We start from the raw sequence: 20,853 nt of genomic DNA, 5'->3' as shown, positions 1-20,853 counted from the left end.
AATGATTTTTGCGGAATCTGAGTTTGTCCTCAAAATATCTTGTATTCGGAGGTGTACAATTGTTCATTGTTCACCCCGGATTAGCAGATGTATTGAAAGACATCGCCTACTCCCACACCTGCCAGCTCTACTTCCAAACGTTCGCCCATGAGAAGCAGTTCTTCAAGCGGCTCTCCCCTGTGTTTCATTACTGAAAGAACGCCCCGCTTTCATTGACAACGGACAGCAATGAAATGGCGGTTAGCGTTTTCAGTCATTTGTAAGCACAGGTTTAGAATCTTGAGATTCCTTCTCTCGATTCAGCTGGAAGACGTAGGTTGCATTCATTGCCTACCTTCGTCTTCAACGTCACATAGTGTTGTTTCTCCTTAAGCTGAGATTCAACGTCTATGAGATTTTCTTGCCATCAGGGACCTCGGTCTTTTGAAGGCAATTGACTTTCGCCTTTTGAGCTTATGCATTAAGAGAATCATCGCCGCGCCGTCCGGCATCGGTGACTAACAAATATTTTATTTGTTTGGTCTCTCAGCATAACTCTTTAAAGGGCGAAGGTCACGTGACTTACCCGGATGCTTGGACAATTTGCCTCTACTGATTCCGAACCAGTCAGTCGGCAGCTGTCAAGCGTCCGAGTCAGTTACGAACTATGCTGTGGACTTAGTTCGGTTGTTCCAGAGCAATCATTACTTCGTCTTAATAGCTTGTCAGTATGAGTACTGTACCATAACCAAAGTCGAGAAGAGGGATAGGTCATACGACTATTTCCCTTCTTTTCGTCTTAGGTACTGCATGACTTCTCTTGAGAAGTCAAGCACAAAGGGATGGGGATTTGTGACGCTCGATTTCGTACCGATCTTCGTAGCGAAGACTCAGAACCCTTCGGTAACTGACGATTGGTTCGAGTCCTTCACAATACCCTCCCTAGAATGGACGGCACCCACCACGCCTCCGATACGAAGGCGGCTATGCTGCTTTGTCCTGTGAAGGTGCGACGGAGCTGTCTGAAGAAACTCGCACCCGGATGAGTGTGGACGCCTCTTCATCATTCTCTCGCGTTCCGCAAGAACTTCTCCGTGGCGCAGGTAATGAAGGCAGGCGCCTGGTCCAACCGGACCGCATGCACCTCCTTCTACCTTCAGGATATTGCCCACAGGTCCTTGGATCCTTTTTCGGGCCGTGGGAACCATGGGTGGTTGCTCAACACGTTGTGTAGTTAACCCAGACCCTCGCAGGCTGAACAGCATCGAGTCCTGGTGTGACCGTAAGAATGGATGAGGAATGAGAGTGTGACTGGCTCCTCTTCCCATCTTTTTCTTCCCTCTACCTTTGGGTAGAGGGACACGGTCGTCACCCTGCTGGGTAAGGACGAGATGCAGGTGAGCTACTCAATAGAGCACCATCCTATCCCTTTCAGTAGGGATAGGAGTAAATATCCACCACTTCCTCCAACAAGGGGGAGGAAGTGGATGCCAAATTGAGACAAACCCATCATTTTATGATTGTCTCTTGCAAACAGGAACAAGTTCTTGCTTGCTGGTACGAAGAGATACGCTTGCCTCTCTCTTAGTACTTGGCCCAGAGGTCTGACCATTGATCCTGCGGTGCACACCCCGATCAATCGGACAGAGGTTTGGATCCCTCCCTTGCTCTTACGACCAGGGAGGCACTCCAGGGTTGGACGAACACCAGTCTGTTCACCAAAAAGACTCAGATTCCTCCCACCAAGAAGTGAGTCTTCCTATTGTTAAAGGACCGAGGGTTTGTATTACGTATCGGAACAAATGACAATTTGTCGAAAATTGCATTTTGTTCATGAAACTTACCTGTCAGATATATATATAGCTGTATTTTCTGAAGTCCGACAGAAATTCAAAAACTTCCGGCACACACAGTGGTCGGCCAGGTGGTTAGTACCCATTCCCGCCGCTGGGAGGCGGGTATCAGGAACCAGTCCCATTTTCTATTCATAATTTTTCTGTCGCCGGTGCTGGAAACACCTGTTTTCAGTACCTCCGTCTTAGGATTTTGGAAACTTCATGGCCGCTAAATATCCTAATTGTCTTTTGATTTATTGACTTGGATTTGTGGCTAGGCATACGCTATCTTAAATTGTTTTGAATATGATTCATTTTTGTATATCTGAATCTAGTTAGGCTAGTTTCAGAGGGTGTTGTCTGCTAAGATAGGGTGTGGCTACCGAAAGCTTCGGTAGTTCCGCACTCGATATGCACGAGGGCTATGTGTCTTGCTTCTTTGTTGAGATTTGTCATGTAAGGAGTGTGAGACTTTGTCTAATTCCATAAGGAAGACGTATGATTCATATGTACGCAATTAATCAGTAAACGAAGTCAGGGTAGGCTAACCTACCTGTAGACTATTTTGCCTAACCCTGTAGTATGGCCTACGGGCTATAAATATGTCTCGTGAGGTAATGCCCTTTACGTTATAGATTCCATCTGTATCTTGGAATCTAAGGTGCTCGCTCTCCTATCATTGTGGTGAAAAGTGCTACTTCTGTAGTTGTTACTCCTAACCCTGTAATGTTGCCTTCGGGCCCTAAACAGTTTCTGTAGAGGGTATTGACCTTTCTCTGATACTCTATCGATTCGTAACTTAGAATCGAAAGTGCTAACTTTGGAGAGCAAAAGTGAAGTGGCTAAGTGCAGTGACAGTGCCCCTTGTGTAGTGGAGGGTGCGTCAGATCGGCCTTATTTCGCCTCTAGGCGCCGGGACCTCTGCTTGACTCCCAGGAACAGGGAGAGAGCATGTCGAAAGAAAGCCGAAGGAGGTTACGAGGAACTCCCACCGATCTGACGTGCCTTCGGCAGACCTGAAGTTACTCCCAGGCTGCCAAAAGTGCGTGCACGAATCCTGAAGGATTGCTTCTCGTCCTCCGAAGCGTCCTCCCTGCGCAGGGTTTGGAGCTTTCGGAAGGACTCGCGCCCTCTAAATAGAAGCTTTATAGAAGAGGACGTTTCACGTCCTCTCTCTCTCTCTCTCGTCATGCGTTGCAGTGAGAAGTAAGAAGGCGAACGTCGCCTGAACTCGTGTACGTCTTTCCACCGAGAAAAGGGAAAGCAAGTCATATTAGCAGGACGCTTTTGAGTGCGGACGTCCTAGCTTTGTTGCTGTGAGTATAAGAAGGCGTTCCCTCGCCCCCGCGTATTCTCACACGATCAACCCTTCACCTGAGACTGCTTCGTGCAGTCGGTTTTCTCTCCGAGATGTCTAATGCTCTTCCCTGAAGGCAGTTTCGCTTGCATTGACGCCTGTCAGGAGCGTGACGCTTTTCTGCACGCTTTTTTTTTTTTTTTTTGACGCTCGGCTTGGACGGGACGTTCGGATGGACGCCAGGGCGCGCGCGGGTGCACGCCAAGCGCGCACCAGTAGACGCCGAGGCCGAGCGCACGCAGTGGATACCGAGCGCGAGCGGCGCGCCGAGAGTGCTCGCTGCTCGCCATGGACGCCGAGCGCGCCATCCGAGATGCTCGCTGCTCGCCAATGGCCGACGTGCTCGCTGCTAGTCAGTGGACGCCGAGCGCGCACAAGCCAGGTGTGTCGCCTGGCTGAACGTTTCTGTTGAAGTCTTCAAGCTGATTTGGGCTAAAGATTTTTTACCTAACTTCGGTGATCCCTTCTACATCGCCGGCGAAGAATGTGAAGTAAGCAGTGCTTCGGAGGAAGCTTAAAGTGAAAAGGCAACGTTCGTTTTCGAAACCCAGCAAGACCACGGGTTTCGTGAATTATAGAGGTCTTTGTCAGTAATATTGCTTTTCGTAAAGTCCAGGATTGGATGGAGTTATGGAAAGCTCAAGGAAAGATCTCTTTTTTCTCTACCGCAGTCAAGACTTTGCGGTAAGGCAGCTATGGGTTATGTAAAAGCTCGACGTCCTGCACGTCAGGACTCTCGGCTACGTTCAGTAGGATTCTTGCAAAGGCACTCATCAAAGGAGGAAAGCGCAAAAGACAGGACTTCCTTTGCCATACTGCCAATAAATTTTGATACGGGAGAGGAAGCTGGTTGGAGAGTTTCTTCCTCTTCCCAGGATAATTTTGCAAGCTTTTTAGCCCATCTGAAAAGGGCTTTTCAGATGAATAGATTTTGTTAGTTCCTAGTCGGGACTTACGCTGCCGAATTGAACATCGTCGTTCTACCTGTCGTAAGCCGTCTCTTAACAGGATTCTTGCCCCTTCCTCGTTTGAGACGGGAATCGAAAATAAATGCTCGACTTCCTGGATTACGTTTTGTCAATTCAGTGGGAATTTCCCCCATTGACAATAGACTATCGTTTTGTCAAGTAAGTGGGTATCCCCTCATTGACAAATTATCTCTTTGTCCCGTAAATGGGTTAGTTCTCATTGACAAACTTCTCATTAACTTTATATTGCGTAAGCGGATAAGCTCTTATTGACAAGATTCGGAAGAGCTCTCTTTCATCATTCGCAGACTCGTACAAGAAATAGACTTGTAGACTACGTCAATGAACGCTTATGTCCAATAACATAAGAAGCTTGAGCTGTCCGCTTCAATTCTCTTGAGTTTTGTTTATGAAACTTGCCTGTCGATAGGTATGTAGCTGTATTTCCGAATTCAGCTATAGTATATATGTCTGCCAGGTAAGTATGAAAAAACTTTATTGCAATATAATATCATATTTTGCCTTGCGTTATTTACTACTGGTTGGCTCAAGTCATATACGCTTGCTGTAGTTACCTCTTCGGATGGCAACCGAGAGGTCTATTGTCTATTAATTTAAGGACATTTAATCGTTATCCCCTGCAGCCTCCAGGAGTTTCCGATTTATCTTTTACCGTTGTATGGTAGTGTTTATGACGACACAAACGCATCTATATATTTAGCGTTTTCTGTTTCGCTTATTAATATACCAGCTTGAGAGTCTCTTATGCTTGCCTAAAAATTACGGACCTATTTCTTCGTAGAATAGGGTAGCTGGCAACCCAGGCATAAAGTTTAAGAGACGACGATCGTAAGCTGCTGCTGTCACTGTCCTCTCCGCCAGTCCAAACGAGGCAGTACCACTCTTCGCTGTCATGCGCTGTAGGTTTACGTCTCTCTCTCCTTGCGGGATTGACTGACTAACCGTATCTCTGTGCTGGCAGTTTACGTCTCTCTCTCTCCTGCGGGATTGACTGACTAGCTGTATCTCTGCCCTACAATCACGGACTTTAGCCTTAGATTGAGGGGATTTCTTACATGAATGAATAAACATTGCATTCGTTTTGCCTTACTATGTTCTCAGAGATATCTCTTACTCCTTTCGGTGCTCGTTACCGCACGGTAATAGGACTACGAGTCTTACTGCAACATTTCACTATTAATGGCTCTCCTGCTTAGGCAAAGCGCAGCCTTTTTAGGGAAGTAAACATACTGTGTGAGGAATGGATGAGCTTGCTGGGGACCATTTTCCTTCTAAAGAAGTTTGTTTCCCTGAATAGACTGCAATTCAGACCTCTACAGTTTTTTTCCTACCGGGAAACTGAAATTTTATTAAAGATCTAGGAATGATTCTGACATCTCTCGTCGGTGCGTTTTAGTTAACACCTTGAGGTGATAGAACGAAAAAGGTGCCCCGGACATCTGGAGAGGGTTTCAGATGTCCTGGATCATAATCTGAAAGAAGTGGAAGCAATTCTGTCGTCCCTCCAGTCCTGGAAACGAGTTTTTGGAACCAGTGGTCCATATCAACTCTGATCTTCCACAGCTCTCTCATATCTTAGGAACTATCTTCTCTCGGTCCCTGTTCGGGTTTACGAGAAAGAGCCTATTATAACAACAGACGTAGAATGTAACGATCCTCTAGAGGTTCGTTACAGGATTGCAAAAGTCCGTACGAATCGTCTCGGTCGACGGCAGCAACTACTGACTTCCGAGTGGAATCTTTCTTTAGAAGTATGTTGAGAGTTATGGAGACTTTAGGGACGTCCTTTCATACATCTCTTCGCTATGATATTGAACAGGGATGGATGTTTAGTCTCTTTTCCCCTTTTTCAAACGCTTAGGAAATGTATAGATGATTTATACCATCACAGGGAGTGACAATGACGCTAATCGCCCCATGTTGGCCTTCAAGATCCTAGATTCACAGAGGTCACGTCTTCCAAGGACCTTTTCCGAGAGAGTCGGTCTACTTTATCACGAAAGGTACCTATAACCTCTCCGCTCAGAGTCTGACTACGTTCAGACTATCGAGATGTTGACAGCATAAGATTGCCGTCTTCCCTTTCCGTTTGAAGAATGGATAGCTGGCAGTCACAACTATTAAAGAATACGCAAATATGTTGTTGACGGCCTTTGGACTCAGAGATTTGCTTCTGTCAAACAACAAAGCCCTTCACGATCTTTGAGTTCTGTGGAATCTCGAAAACTCGCTCACCATCTACTTTTTGTCTCACCTGTTTTCTCGGAGTCAGACACTCGTGCGAGATCAGGAGACACATAGTAGCCCTGAGTTTCTTGTTGACGAAGTCGGTTGCGTTTACACACCCCCGATGATCGTTTAACATGAGACCAGGTTGGACTGTCAGGCATTCGTCCTTCGGGACTGAATCGCCTTTTTGCTCCTCGCTCCTTTCTCCTGGCACCAGAAGCTCGAGTCAGGAGTGGCTCAGGAGTTGATTCGCTAACGACGTTGGGTTGCGTTCATACCCCAAGGTTTGCTTAGCTTGAATCGCCCAGGCAGTCCAGACACTCATCCTTCAGCGAAGAATAGTGCCTTATGGTCTTCAGGGTACAGCCTTGCTGTCCTTGATTCGTCTGACTGGTCCAACTGGTCGTCACCTGACTTTAGTACAGACTGACTGACTGTGCATGTCCAGATCGAAGCTTTCAATATGGAACTTAGAGACATAGTCTGAAGTTCTTGATGTCAAAGCATTCGAACATCTCCTACCTGTTAACTTCTTGCACGTGATCAGGAAGGCCCTTTTCTAACCACCCTAGATACGACAAAGAGGGTTAGTGAGGTTTTCAGCCATCGTCAGAAGTTTTGGCATTATAGAACACAAGGCGTGCGTTCTCTAAGCCTTCCGTTGTGGCCTAAGAATGGAACCCGTCTTGTTCTTGGGCCAGGAGCTTGGAATCAAGGATGGCACAAGTTATTGGGCAGGAGCCAGAGAGAGTCCTGTGCCCTGTCAGGTCTCTCAAGTTTTATCTACCTAAAACTCAAGAAAGTCGAAGTCGTACGGACAATCTGCAGTGTTCCGAAAAGACCAGACTTGCCCAGGATCGAAGAACACCCTGGCTTTATTGTTAAGGAGTTCTTTCAAAAAAGCTCCGTTCATTGTGTTGGCACAAAGATTTGAAATCTTTTGATTTGAATGCTCACGAGGTGAGGGCGCGGCCTCGGAAGCATTTCAACAGAGCATGGCACTCAGCAACATCCTGAGTACCATGTTTTAGCGAAGCAACTCTGTGTTCAATTCACACTCCCTGCGAGATGTGAAGATGGCATATGATATCTGCTGCTCGCTAGGGCCATACGTGTCTGCAGACACAATCTTGGGGGCAAGTAGTACCACTCATCCTATCCTGTAGAAAATGGTTAGGAAGAGCTCTTAATTTAGTAGTTGAGTCGCCGACAACGGTGACTTCTTAACTCTTAAGCCTTAGTTAACACACCTTAACTTTGGCTAGGTTGGTCAGGTGGTGATATATTTTTATATATATATTTTATTTTACTTCTTAGCCCTCATGGTATGGTCAATATGGTCTAGTCACGTCGTGGTCTCGCCCCTGTTGACAGATCATCTGGAGTGCACCAGCTATATAGGTCTCTACCTCGCTGGCAACTCTAGTAGCACAAGCAGACTTACGTGGCAATAACCACGAAGCCAGCAATGCTAACAGGTGGAACCAAGATGTAAATCATCGCATGCATTTTGTTTCCCAAAATTCCTTCTATTCTGTCCCTTCCCACCTCCAACGGTGGGATTCAGCTGATATATATCTGACAGGTAAGTTTCATGAACAAAATGATATTGTTATGATACAATAAAGTTTGTTCATTACTTACCTGGCGAGATATTATATAATTAAGTACCCACCCACCTCCCCTCAGGGGACAGTGGGAACAAATAAAAATTATGAATAGGAAATGGGACTGGTTCTGATACCCGCCTCCCAGCGGCGGGAATGGGTACTACCACCTGGCCGACCACTGTGTGTGCCGGGGAAGTTTTTGAATTGCTGTCGGACTTCAGAAAATACAGCTATATATACATATCTGCCAGGTAAGTATGAACAAACTTTATTGTATCATAACAATATCATTTTTCCTAACTATACAAACCTGAGGTCCTTTACATATAGTCCCACCTCATGCCACCCCTCACTCTGCAACTTTTTGCATGGGCCTAAAGCAAAAGTGATTCTTCACCTCTCGGGCGCGCAGGCGCGCGCACGATCGGACAAGCATTTTAACTACCGTCTCCCCTGTTCGAAGCTTACGACCGTCCCAGCTGCCGCTAGTTACCTTCCTATTGTTAAAGGACCTCAGGTTTGTATAGTTAGGAAAAATGCAATTTTCGACAAATTGTCATATTGTGCCAGAGACTTCCAATTAGTTGCAAAATTAAGGTAAATGATTGAATATTACTAAAATATAAGCGTTTTAGCTTAAAATTGCGTTTTTCGACCATTTTGGTAGTCAAAGTTGACCGAAGGTTGAAATTTTGGCAAGTATCGTTATTTATATGAAAATATCTCAAAACTGATAAAAGCTACAATCATGAGTATTTTATTGTTGTATTTTACATAAAAATGCGCACATTTTCATATATAATACTTCATGTAACGGCTAATTTACAATGGTACAAAAATTATGTCAAAGTGACGAAATAATTTCAGAGATGTGTCACAGATACTTTTTAGTACGGCAAGAAAGAAATTCGCGCTTGCGCGCCTGCGTCACGATTGTAAACAAAACAACACCTTGATCCGTGAACTCCCAGCATCCCCCAAGGCGCGTGATTCAAAAGTTTTAGGCTGGTAGGCCATATTAAGTATTTTTTCCGCGAATTTAAGAAAAAAAAACTTTTTGTAAGTCGACGTAAAATACGTCCAGTCGGCACACGGGAGACAAAAAATGTCGACGTAAAATACGTCCAGTCGGCATAAGAGGGTTAATGCACATCACAAAGGTCACCAAAACAAAAACAAAAATTAAGCATAAGTCACAGAACTAGCAAAACAAAGTAGGCAAGTGCAGGAATATGATTGTATACTACACAGAAACATTTCCCACAAAATACTCTTATGATTAAAACGTGATGGTTCTGACCTCCTAGTAAGTAATTAATTCCTTTTAAGTAATAAAGACTCAAGACCTGTCAGGTATGGGCTACACACACCCCAGAGCCAAATTAGCAATTTTGTTAAAATCTTTCACATTCAATGAGGAGGTTCTTGTAACTTAAATTCAGTAATGAATGCAATAATATATAAGTGATTTTAAAAAAGCAACCTTTTCCAATAAATGACTGTCTAAGTGCACTTTTCTGTTGATTTCATAAGAAGCTATAGTTTTAAACTGCATTTGGTATGTCCACAGTTAGTTGGTATGGCATACGAAAACTTGTGGAATCATTACTTCCCAAAATGCTGTAAGCTACTTAAGCTTAGGCTGTTGTATATCATTGGTTGAAAACTTTCAATTAGATATGTAATGCACTAGATTTACTGGTATACACAATCATGTTACTTGCATTTTATTAACAGATAGTACGCATTATAAAATCTTCAGTGAAATAATGTACACTGCAAGATTCAAGATAGACAGACACATTATACAATTGCATGTGGTGGAAGTGTAAGGTGCATGTATTTGACAAGTGAATTATACGTATACACATATAATTCTGTGATTTTCACTACATTAATAATGCTGCTGTACATATTGTCCCTTTTTCTGGCAAAGTGTAGAATATGCATTTTTGAATTTTTTGTCCTATCTGCATCGATGGTTATTTTAGCAGTGACTTATTTCAGCAAATTATCAGGTCTGTGTCTCACACTGTCCAGGATGTATGGTGAGAGAGACACTCTTGATAATTAGCTGAAATAGGAGGTCACTGACAAAATTACAGTTAATGCACATAATTAAATAAACTGAAAAAATGCATATTCTACACTGCAAAAAAAATGGACGATATTTAGTAAAAATAGTGTGCTGCATATTACCCATCTTTCAACTAATGTTACACGATAGCTAAAGGTTGAGTAGTTTAAGTATTTCAGAGTGTGCAGGAATACCACAAAATTTCTTATGCCATACCAGATAAATATGTAATTATCCTTAAATGAAGATTTTGTTGCATTTTTATCCATAGGTAAGTTATTTAAGTATGAGGCTTGATGAAGGCATTTATACACTAAAATTATTATGACTTACATTTTTATGTTTAATTCTGACAAAATTTGTGGTTTAGTTTTACTTTTAGATGTGAGTTGAATAAACCTTGATTAAGAGTGAAGCTTTATTACCATCAGAGTTTTGTATTGAAGCTAAGTTTGTCCTGTTTTGCTATGTGTGAAAGTGTTGGTTTTGTTGTTTCAATGATTCTTATGATGTTTGTTCTCCAGCTGTGATGACAGTTCTTTGAGCCCCTTCTCCCTTTGTAAACCACCTGATGTCGCAGGTTTCTCAAGGTACTGGAAATGTAGTCAATATGCTTTATGTGCCTTTGGCTCAAGCTTTACATGCCATCCAAAGATGACAGCAATGCTTCCTGTGCAGTGGTCAGCAAAACCTTTCCTTTAATTCAAATGTCTGTTGCTGTCTGCCCAGTATGATGGTTTTGCAAATTGTTTTTCATGTGTTAAAGTGTTAATTTCATATATTTTTAGGTATTTAAATCTTCTTAGAGGTAGTAATAATTATTTTTGTCAAATATGTTAGACACAAATGTTTAGTTAACATATATAATGCCAAGAAATTTTTTAGAATGTATTAAAACAATACTAGTGTATCTTAAAAATGAAGTGTAAGAGGCATTTAGCATTTTTGTGCATTAATGGCTATCAGCAGCTGTACATTTTGTGTTTGCGATATACAGTGGGTCTTCTGTATTTGTGGGAGGATACATTCTAACCCCCTAGAATCCCTATGAAAACGCTTCAATGGATCTAACTTAGTGAAGGATATTTTGTCCAGGTATCATAATTTTCAGTTTATCTGATTATGAAAGTTTCAGGAGATGCAATTGATCAAAATCTATTATTTTATTAAAAGTAACATACTGAGCCAGGCTGAGAAATGTTTTCATGGGTATCTGGAAGAAGAAATTTATCCAGTTCAGCAACATCTTATGCAGTTACTCAACCCAGCAAATATTATCAAGCTTATCATTAAAGCAAACAAAATTTACTAAAGAAATTCCCCAAATAAGAAATAAATAGACTTAACAATAAAATAAAGCTATCTTATATTGATCACTTCCTTTTCCACTGCCTAAACCCATTGGTAGTTCATTCATTATTGAATATTTAAATAATATTCAAGTAGATGCCAGTTTTATATTATCCATCTCTGATTGGTAGGTCCATAGCTCACACAGATTAATAGAGCTTAAACAGTCAGATCAGTAAGATATGGTTTAGAGACCATGGATGTTTTTTGTTTTTTACATATGAAGGATATTTGTCAAACCATAAATTGGGACTTAGGTGGTTTTTAAAAGTAACAGCCTGTATAGAAGAAAAATTCTGGAATCTGCCATCATTTGTTTAACTGAGAAAATGAATCTGTCAGCAAGTGTATCAGTAAACATGGCCACCAAACTCCACACAGGTGGCACCTAATGAGGTTTTAAAACATGTCCATTATAGGACAAACACCATATCCAGTCACACTAGTGTCCCTATTCTACACCTGCCTGTTCCATATAAATACTTTTGTCACTGACCAGGTGTCTACATTTACCAGTAATCAGGATTGTGGAGGTTTTAGTCAAAATATATGGCTTTGTTGTGTTACTATTGTTTTTATGATCTTTTAATTTTTATAGACCACTGTTCGATTACAGTAAAAATCATACCAAGATGTGCAGTAGCAGAGGTAGAATTTCACAAAGCTGCTATGAAACCATGAATAATGGAGACTTGGACTTATGAATAGGTTTTGGTGTAAGGGCTTTTACTTAATATTTTCTAGTTTTTGTGTATGTTTGCCATCAAGCTTTTATGCTTTATTTTGTTGATTTTCTGCGCTTCTGTTACCTTTAGGTTTTGTACAGTTAGGTTTTATTTGAGATAAATTTTAATGGTGATGATCTTATGTTCCTTCAGAACGTATAAGAATTTTTGGTTTTTTTTTTGGGGGGGGGTACCATTTGAGAAGTTAGCATTGAAGAACCATATAATTAACAGGTTTGGCCCTACGATTGCATTGAAGGTAAGGTAAGAATTAATAATTGGTAACTTGAATTGCTTACAACCATGTTCCCATCTCAGGTTGGCCTTCTGAACCTTTTTCCAGTTTCACCATTTGTTTCCCATGCCATGCAGAGAAGTTGCATAATTTAAATAGTACTTTTTCCTCTAAAATGTGTGATAGTACTTTTTCCTTTAAAATGTGTGATATTTTTCAGTGACTACCAGCGAAATTTCACCAATGTTAATTCTGCCATAGAGATAGCAGCTGCAGGACCTGGTGTTCTGAAAGCAGTCTGGCTGCTTTCATTAGCACTCATATTTAAGGTAAGTGTTTCATGGTTTTATTACCTCTCATACCTAATGCTACTGTTTTTTTTTTTCCTGATCATAAGTATTGATTTTTAAATGTTTTTGTACATTAGTTTTTGTATAAATGACAGATGATGTAATACACATTCCTCCATGTATCTTACCAAATATTTCTTATAAGGTATCATTCTAGTATTCAGTTAATTAAGCATTTTTTAAATTTATTTTTTGAATGATTGCACGGCATTTATTAAATTGACAATGAATGTAAGTGTTGGATCATTTTCATTAAGTTATTGCTTTAGGTATCCAAAACCTTTGACTTGACGTATATTTCTTTTTGACAGTGTGTAGTAACAGTATTCACTTTTGGTATCAAAGTGCCATGTGGTCTGTTCATTCCATCATTGGCCATGGGATCCATCATTGGAAGATTAGTTGGCATTGGAATGGAGCAACTTGCATTGTAAGTTCGGAAAAATTCTTCGCACAATGAAACATTTAGTCTATGAATGTTCATACTAGTGCCAAACAGAACTGTTTTGCAAACATATATCCTTTAGTGGTAAAAAGTATTTTATTTTCTCTTTACTTGAATAACTGCTAAATTTCCTACCAACAGCAATTATCCAGATTGGGCAGTGTTTGCTGGTGAATGTAGTACTGGTGAAAACTGCATCACCCCTGGGCTCTATGCGATGGTTGGGGCTGCTGCCGTTTTAGGCGGCGTTACTCGCATGACAGGTACATACTATTTTTTTTTATTGAATTTTTTCATATTTAATCTGAGTAATAAGATTATTTATTTAATCATTTTAGATTACCATTTTGGGAAAATTATATACAGGTAGGTAGATATTTTTCTGAGTAAATTGTAGTTAGTTATAAGAATTAAGATCATTTTTTCATGATCTGCTTTAACTATTGAGAATGAAGTCTGTTTAGCCAGCAAATGTTGCAGCAATCACCACTGCAGCTGTCTGTGAACATTATTTGGCTTCCATTGAAGGTAGATCTGTAGCTTGTCAGCCCATTTCCACAACCAGACAGAACCAGGGTGTTGAAAGGACCAAGGAATAGGCAAATGCATTTCTGTCTATGGCTTCAGTAGACTTCTCAGAACACATCCATTAGATGTGCCCTAAAAATGTTACTTCCGTTCTTACAATAATAATTAATAATAATAATGATGTAATTGAGGAACGTGTTTACAAATACTGTACTACATGATCTAACTTCCCAAAATTTCAGATCTGATAAGTGATTACTTACTGACCAAGCCTATGTTTATATTGGCACAGTGTTTTCATTAGCAAATGAGCTCAAATTCCTTATAAAATTAGTGGTACTATTAACAAAAGAGTGTACAGTAATTGTGTTGTAATTATAGTTATAAATTAGTTTATTGAAACAAGTGAGTTGCATTGATAAATTTGACATGCACAGAATTCACCTGAAGGGTCAGGTATGTTGGGTGAAAAATAAAAGTGTGGTATAGTCTCATGGTAAGCAACTTTAGACAATATGAAACTGGGACTGAAGGGGTGCTGAAACTCACCTTTATACCACATATTTAATGGAATTTCCCAACTTTTTCCAAAGTGATTTGCTAACTTGTAATAAGTAGGTAACTAAAAAACTGGTAATTAAAAGCCTTTACCTGTGTTTTTTTACTTGTTATTTGTCATTCACCACAAGTAGAAAGACAGCAGCCATTAAGGCTTAAAACAGTTTTATGCTATGTAATGATTTAATTGTTCCTTGCAGGAAATCCAGGTATGCATTTATGTGGTAACAGTCAGGACATGGATATGACATGATAATTAATATGTATGTGAATGCTTTCAGTGTCGCTGGTGGTAATTATGTTTGAACTGACGGGTGGTGTTCGTTACATCGTACCTTTGATGACAGCAGTGATGGCAAGCAAATGGATAGGTGATGCATTTGGTCGAGAGGGTATATATGATGCCCATATCATCTTAAATGGATATCCATTCTTAGACTCAAAAGAAGAGTTCAGTCACACTACATTAGCCCATGATGTCATGAAGCCTGGGTAAGTGTTATAAAGTTCTTCAGTACTGTTGTAAGACATAACATTTTGTTCTTCAGAAAAAGTTAATTCCCTTCTTATGTATTTTGTATTAAAATAGATGGGGAGCTGAAACTAAATAGCCAGCAGAAATCTTTGGCCCAACTTGAAGTGACACTTCTTAGACATTTGGACCAACTTTATAGAGTAGACGATAATTATGGGTTCGTTTTTCTGTGGATTTTAGATTGTAAATGGATTACTTGCTGTTATATTAATATGGTCTGTAATTTCCCTTTTTGTACATGAACTTCCCTGCCAGATATATACTTAGCTATAGTCTCCGACGTTCCGACAGAATTTCAAATCTCGCGGCACACGCGACAGGTAGGTCAGGTGGTCTACCTTACCCGCCGCTGGGTGGCGGGCGTATGAACCAATCTATCTCTCCAGCCAGATTTTTTTGCTGTCGCTGAAGCGATAACAACTGTTGTCGTTTCTTCCGAATATATTCTTCATTTCTCGCTTGCCTGGAGATTGATTTGAACATTTTGGTGACGTATTCGCTCTATGTTGGGCTTGGCATACGCTGGATTGTGGACCGTTAGTGACTTTGCGCTGGAGGTTTTCCTGTAGAATGTCTGATTTTGATTCTGTTTTCCAAACTCCGGTTTTGTTTAGAGTATGTGTGACCGATGGATGTAAGGTGAGGTTACCGAAAGCTGCGGTGGACCCTCACACTTTCTGTGTTAAATGTAGGGGGAATGAATGTTCGTTTAGTAACCCGTGTCAAGAGTGTGAGGTTTTGAACGAAGATGAATATAAGGCTCTTTCTTCTTATATTAGGAAACTTGAAAGGGATAGGGTACGTAAAGCTTCTTCAAGGAGCTCGAGCAGGTCGAGAATGAGTGAGAATGAAACTAACATTAATGTAGTTTTAGAACCTTCCTCCCAGGTCTCAGCTCCTGCTCCCCGCACCGAAGCCGTAGATTCGTCTTCGAGGCGGCGGCCTCAAAAGCTTCCTTGTGTTCTAAGGAAGACAGAATCTTCGTACTGAGCAAGGTAAGAGTGTCAGTGATGATAAGTGCAGTGTACCCAGTGATGTGGAGGGTGCGTCTGACCGCTCCTTAGTGCCTCCAGGCCTAGACCTCTTCCAGACTCCCAGTTCCAGTGGAGGAGGAAAGTCGAAAGCCGCAGGAGGGCTAGGGAGAGCCCCCACCGGTCAGGCGTCCCCTCGGCAGATCCTGAAGTTCGCTCCCAGGCTGCCTTGGATCGTAAGAAGAAGAATATTCTTTCAGCCAGTGTTTTTTCGTCATCCTCTCTCCTTCGCCGAAGCGTGGGTGGAGCTCTAAGGAGGCGTCACGCCCGTTGAAGAGGGCTGCGGAGCTCCCTTCAGTACGTTAGCGTCCAGCCCAGAAGACTTTTCTGATGTAGCTTCCTTGCAAGCAAAGAAGCCTAGGAGATCCGGTGATCGCCCTCCTTCTCCCGCGCCTCGCGCTGAGCTTGCTTCGGAAGAAGATCCTGGGGACTCTCCTTCTCGAGTACTAGCGGGCCTACAAGCTCAGATCACAGCCTTGGCGGACTCCTTGGCATCGAGATCGCGTAGAAGGAAGGATTTGTCTCTCCCGATCAAGAGATCGAGGCGCGTTTCGTCGGAAGAGCGCTCTCCTTGTAATCGGCGTTCTCCTTCTTTTGAGGATTCTTCTACTCATCGTAACATTTCACGAGAGGAACACCACTCCCGCTCGGAGGTGTCGAGACGCCATTCGACGGATAGGCGCTCCTTGGACTATGAAGATATTTCCTCAAATCGGATTCCTGCCTCGGGTAGACGCTCAGCCCCTTCTGTTTCTCCTTCTTCTAGAGTTCGTGCAAGAAGAGAGAGTCGCTCAGGTCATAGAAGACTTGGTTCGTCGTCTCCGTCTCTTCTTTCTTCTCTTCGTCTTCTCAGAGAACCTAGGGATGCCCTTCTGAAAGTAGGCGCACTTCTCCTTCCGACTACTGTAGTCGGGCGTCGGATAACGTGACTGGTAGGCGCTCATCGCACGGAGTTCGCTCCTCCCCTGTAAGACATCAAGAGTCTAGTAGGAGCCCTGCTCCTGGTAAGCGTCATTCGTTTAGTAGCTGTTCTCCTGGAGAAAGACACCTTGATCCTCGTTTGCTTCGTTCTCCTAGTAGGCGCTCTTCGTTCTCGAGACTCCCTCTCCTGATCGGTCTCCTCTTGCTAGAAGTCAAGAACGCCTCAAGCGCCCTGATTCTGTTAGGCGCTCGGAGCCTTACAGACGTTCTCCCTTGGTAAGGACCAAGATCTCGCAGAACGCCCTGTTTCGTTTAAGCGCTCGGAGCGTAGCAGCCGCTCTCCGCTTCGTAGGCATCAAGAGCCTCTAAAGCGCCCTGCTCCTGAAAGGCGCCCTATTTTTAGCAACGTTTCGCCGCTTGGTAGGCGCCAGGATTCCACTAAGCGCCCTGTGACAGATAGGCGCTCGGCGCCTAGTAGCCGCTCTCTCACGATCGGCGACAGGATCTTAGCAGGCGCTTTCTCCCTCTCGTAGTTTCGCTAGGGATAGACGTGGTCTTTCTAGAGAATGCGAGTTTAGACAAGAATTTTCGGATAAGCGTCCTTCTTTTACAACTCGTCGTTCTCCTGTACGCCTTTCTACTTTGGAATCTTCTCCTCATTCAAGACGTTTGTCTCCTTCATCGCACTGTACCCCAGCTAGGAAATCATCTAAGGATTCTCATAAGGATCCTCATCCCCGTTCTCCTCCTCAAGAAGACCGAGGAGCCTCTGAGGAAGAAACTATACGGTCGGCAACAGTTTCTTCGTACACGAAGCTCACAGAACTTCTCCTTCAGGAGTTCGGAGAGGTCTTTGAGCCCTACTGCTCCTCCTTCTCCACACTCGTTGTTCTCCACAGCGAAAGCAACGAAAGGATCTTCGTGTGTGAGAATGAAGCCGACTCTTTCTATAAGAAAGCGCTCAAGAGTTTCGGTTCATGGATGCGTACTAAAGAGAAGCGGGGAAAACAATGTTTGCCTTCCCTCCGTCGAAGCTTTCAGGAAGGACAGGATTTTGGTATGAGACAGGAGAACCCTTGGGACTGGGCCTTCCGTCTTCAGCTGACGCAGATTTTTCGGCACTAGTAGACGCCACTAGAAGATCAGCTTTGAATTCGGCCAGAACTACGTGGGCAATGAATGAAATGGATCACATTCTAAAAGGCATTTTTTAGAGTCTTGGAAGTTTTCAACTTTCTCGATTGGTCCCTCGGAGTCCTAGCCAAGAAAACTCAAGGACCGGACACGTTTTCTCCGGAGGATTTGAATTGTGTCTTATCCTGTATGGATAAATGCGTGAGAGATGGGGCCAGCGAAATAGCTTCACTGGTTGGAGCAGGGGTCTTGAAGAAAAGATCAGTATTTTGCTCATTTTTAACTAAGTCGGTCTCACATGCTCAGAGATCGTCTTTGCTTTTTGCCCCTCTCTCTACACAGCTGTTTCCTAAACACCTGGTTCAAGACATTTCGAAGGCTCTCTCTGCCAAAGCTACGCAGGACCTTCTAGCACAGTCTGCAAGGAAGCCGCGCCCTACCTTCCAGACTAAGACAAAGAAAGCTAAGCCGACCTCTCAGGAACCCTTTCGAGGGGCATCTACCTCTAGATCCTCTTCGTTCAGAGGTCGGAAACCAAACAGAAGAGGGAGGACTTTTACGAAGTCAATCAAACCTCCCAAGTAAGACTCAAGTCCTTCAGACAACTGTAGGCGCCAGGCTTTTTACAGTTTGCAGAAGTCTGGGCCCAGAAAGACGCAGATGCCTGGACCCTGTCAATTTTTTGAGGAAGGGCTATCTAATCCCGTTCTCTTCGAGGCCTCCCTTGACGAATACCCCGAGGGAGTTGACGGCCAGATACAGGGTACCCCATCATGAATCAAGAATCCCTCCGACTAGCGTAGATCAGATGCTGGAAAAGGAGGCGATCGAACTAGTGGCAGTCCTCCTTTCGCAGCTTTTACACCGCCTGTTCCTAGTTCCGAAATCCTCCAGGGGGATGGAGACAGGTGTTGGATGTAAGCGCCCTGAACTTCTTCGTCGAAAAGAAGAAGTTCACGATGGAGACCACTGCCTCGGTGTTAGCAGACTCCGTCCAGGGACTGGATGGTGTCCTTGGACTTACAGGACGCTTACTTCCACGTACCAATCCATCCTTCCTCGAGGAAGTTTCTAAGATTCATGGTGGGGGAAGAATCTTCCAATTCAGGGCCCTGTGTTTTGGCCTCTCCACGGCCCCCCCAAGTCTTTACGGCCATCATGAGGAATGTGGCACAATGGCTTCACCTGGAAGGGGTGAGGATTTCGCTCTATCTCGACGATTGGCTTATAAGGGCCAATTCCAGAGATCGTTGTCTGAAGGACTTGAAGAAAAAACCCTGGATTTGACTTATTCCTTAGGACTTCTGGTCAATCTGCAGAAGTCAAGTCTGATTCCCGCTCAAGAGTGCGTTTATCTGGGGATCCAGATGAACTCTCTGAGTTTTCGGGCTTTTCCGTCACAGGAGAGGATAGCCCTGGGGACTCGGAAAAGTACAACCTTCTTAGGGAAAGAAGTATGCACAGTGAGGGAGTGGATGAGTCTGCTGGGGACGCTCTCCTCACTGGAGCAATTTGTTTTCCCTAGGAAGGTTGCACCTGAGAACCGCTTCACCAATTTTCGCTTCATCGGAATTGAGCGGAGTCGTCCTTCTCAGGATTTGAAGTTCTCCCTGTCAATTACTCTTCAAATCAAGAAGAGTTAGCATGGTGGGCGGATCCCGACAAGTTCTCGCAGGGACTGCCTCTTCAATCCCGAGAAACCCAGCCTGTGTTGTTCTCCGATGCGTCGGAAACAGGTTGGGGGGCGACTCTGGGAACCAAGGAGGTGTCAGGAACCTGGATGGGGGACCAGTCTTCCTGGCACATCAACAGGAAAGAACTAATAGCCGTGTGGCTTGCTCTGAAGGAGTTCGAGTCAGATGTGACAGGAGCAGTTGTGCAAATAAACTCGGACAACACCACGGCTCTGGCATACATCAGGAAACAGGGGGGGACGCATTCCTTCTCTCTGTACAAAACAGCAAGAGATCTTCTTCTGTGGACAGAAGAAAGGGGGATAAAACTTCTCACCAAGATTCGTACAGGGAGAAAGGAATGTAAGGGCAGATCTCCTCAGCAGGAAAGATCAGGTCCTTCCCACAGAGTGGACTCTGCACCAAGATGTTTGCCAGAGCCTTTGGAAGTTGTGGGGCAGCCTCTCTTAGACCTGTTTTGGCAACTGCAAAGAACAAAAGACTGGATCTTGTATTGCTCTCCCATCTCTTGGATCCAGGAGCAATAGGGATAGACGCTCTCCTACTCGATTGGAAAGGACTCGATGTATACGCGTTTCCCCCCTTCAAGATTCTGGGGTTGACTTTAAAAAAGTTCGCAGAGTCAGATTCCCGCGAGGATGACTTTGATAGCTCCCTTTTGGCCAGCACAAGATTGGTTCACAGAGTGCTGGAATGGCTAGTGGATTTTCCAAGATCGCTTCCTCTAAGGAGCGATCTACTCAGACAGCCCCACTTCGACAGGTAACCAAAAAAACCAAAAAAAAACCAAAAAAAAACCTCCCCGCTCTCAGCTCCTGACTGGCTTCAGACTGTCCAGAAACTGGTCAGAGCGAAAGGCTTTTCGTCAGCAGCTTCTAAGGCAATCGCTAGCGGCGAGGATGTCCCTTCCATTAATCGAGTGTACCAATCGAAGTGGGATGTCCTTCAGAAGATGGTGCAAGAGGAATAACGTTTCCTCTTCCAGTACCTCTGTGAATCAAATTGCAGACTTCTTTTTTATTCTTAAGACAAGAATGTGGCTTAGTCGTTTCGACGATAAAGGCTATCGTAGTGTTGGCGAATGTCTTCAGGCACAGGCCTCAACTTATCGGAAGATAAGGACTACAGGACCTTATTAGGTCGTTTAATACAACGAAATGCAGTATCCTAAGACACCTAGCTGGAATTTGGATGTAGTCCTTCAATTCCTTGGGTCCTCTAGGTTTGAACCCCCTAATTCAGCCTCATTCAGAGACCTTACCAGGAAGACT

General features: G+C 43.4%; 1 protein-coding gene across 1 annotated transcript in view; it reads left to right on the top strand.

Moving 5' to 3' along the window:
* LOC135208504 (H(+)/Cl(-) exchange transporter 5-like) overlaps nucleotides 1-20,853 on the top strand; it is a gene marked incomplete in the record, with an annotated part of 106,888 nt that overhangs the window by 69,064 nt on the left and 16,971 nt on the right. Inside the window, 5 exon segments of the mRNA XM_064240759.1 lie at nucleotides 10,601-10,666; nucleotides 12,607-12,715; nucleotides 13,048-13,166; nucleotides 13,323-13,444; nucleotides 14,549-14,759. Of these exon segments, the coding sequence (XP_064096829.1) occupies nucleotides 10,601-10,666; nucleotides 12,607-12,715; nucleotides 13,048-13,166; nucleotides 13,323-13,444; nucleotides 14,549-14,759 (627 nt within the window).

This window comes from Macrobrachium nipponense, chromosome 35, assembly GCF_015104395.2.
Source record: "Macrobrachium nipponense isolate FS-2020 chromosome 35, ASM1510439v2, whole genome shotgun sequence".
Lineage (NCBI taxonomy): Eukaryota > Metazoa > Arthropoda > Malacostraca > Decapoda > Palaemonidae > Macrobrachium > Macrobrachium nipponense.
This window is presented reverse-complemented; position numbering and strand designations above follow the sequence as displayed.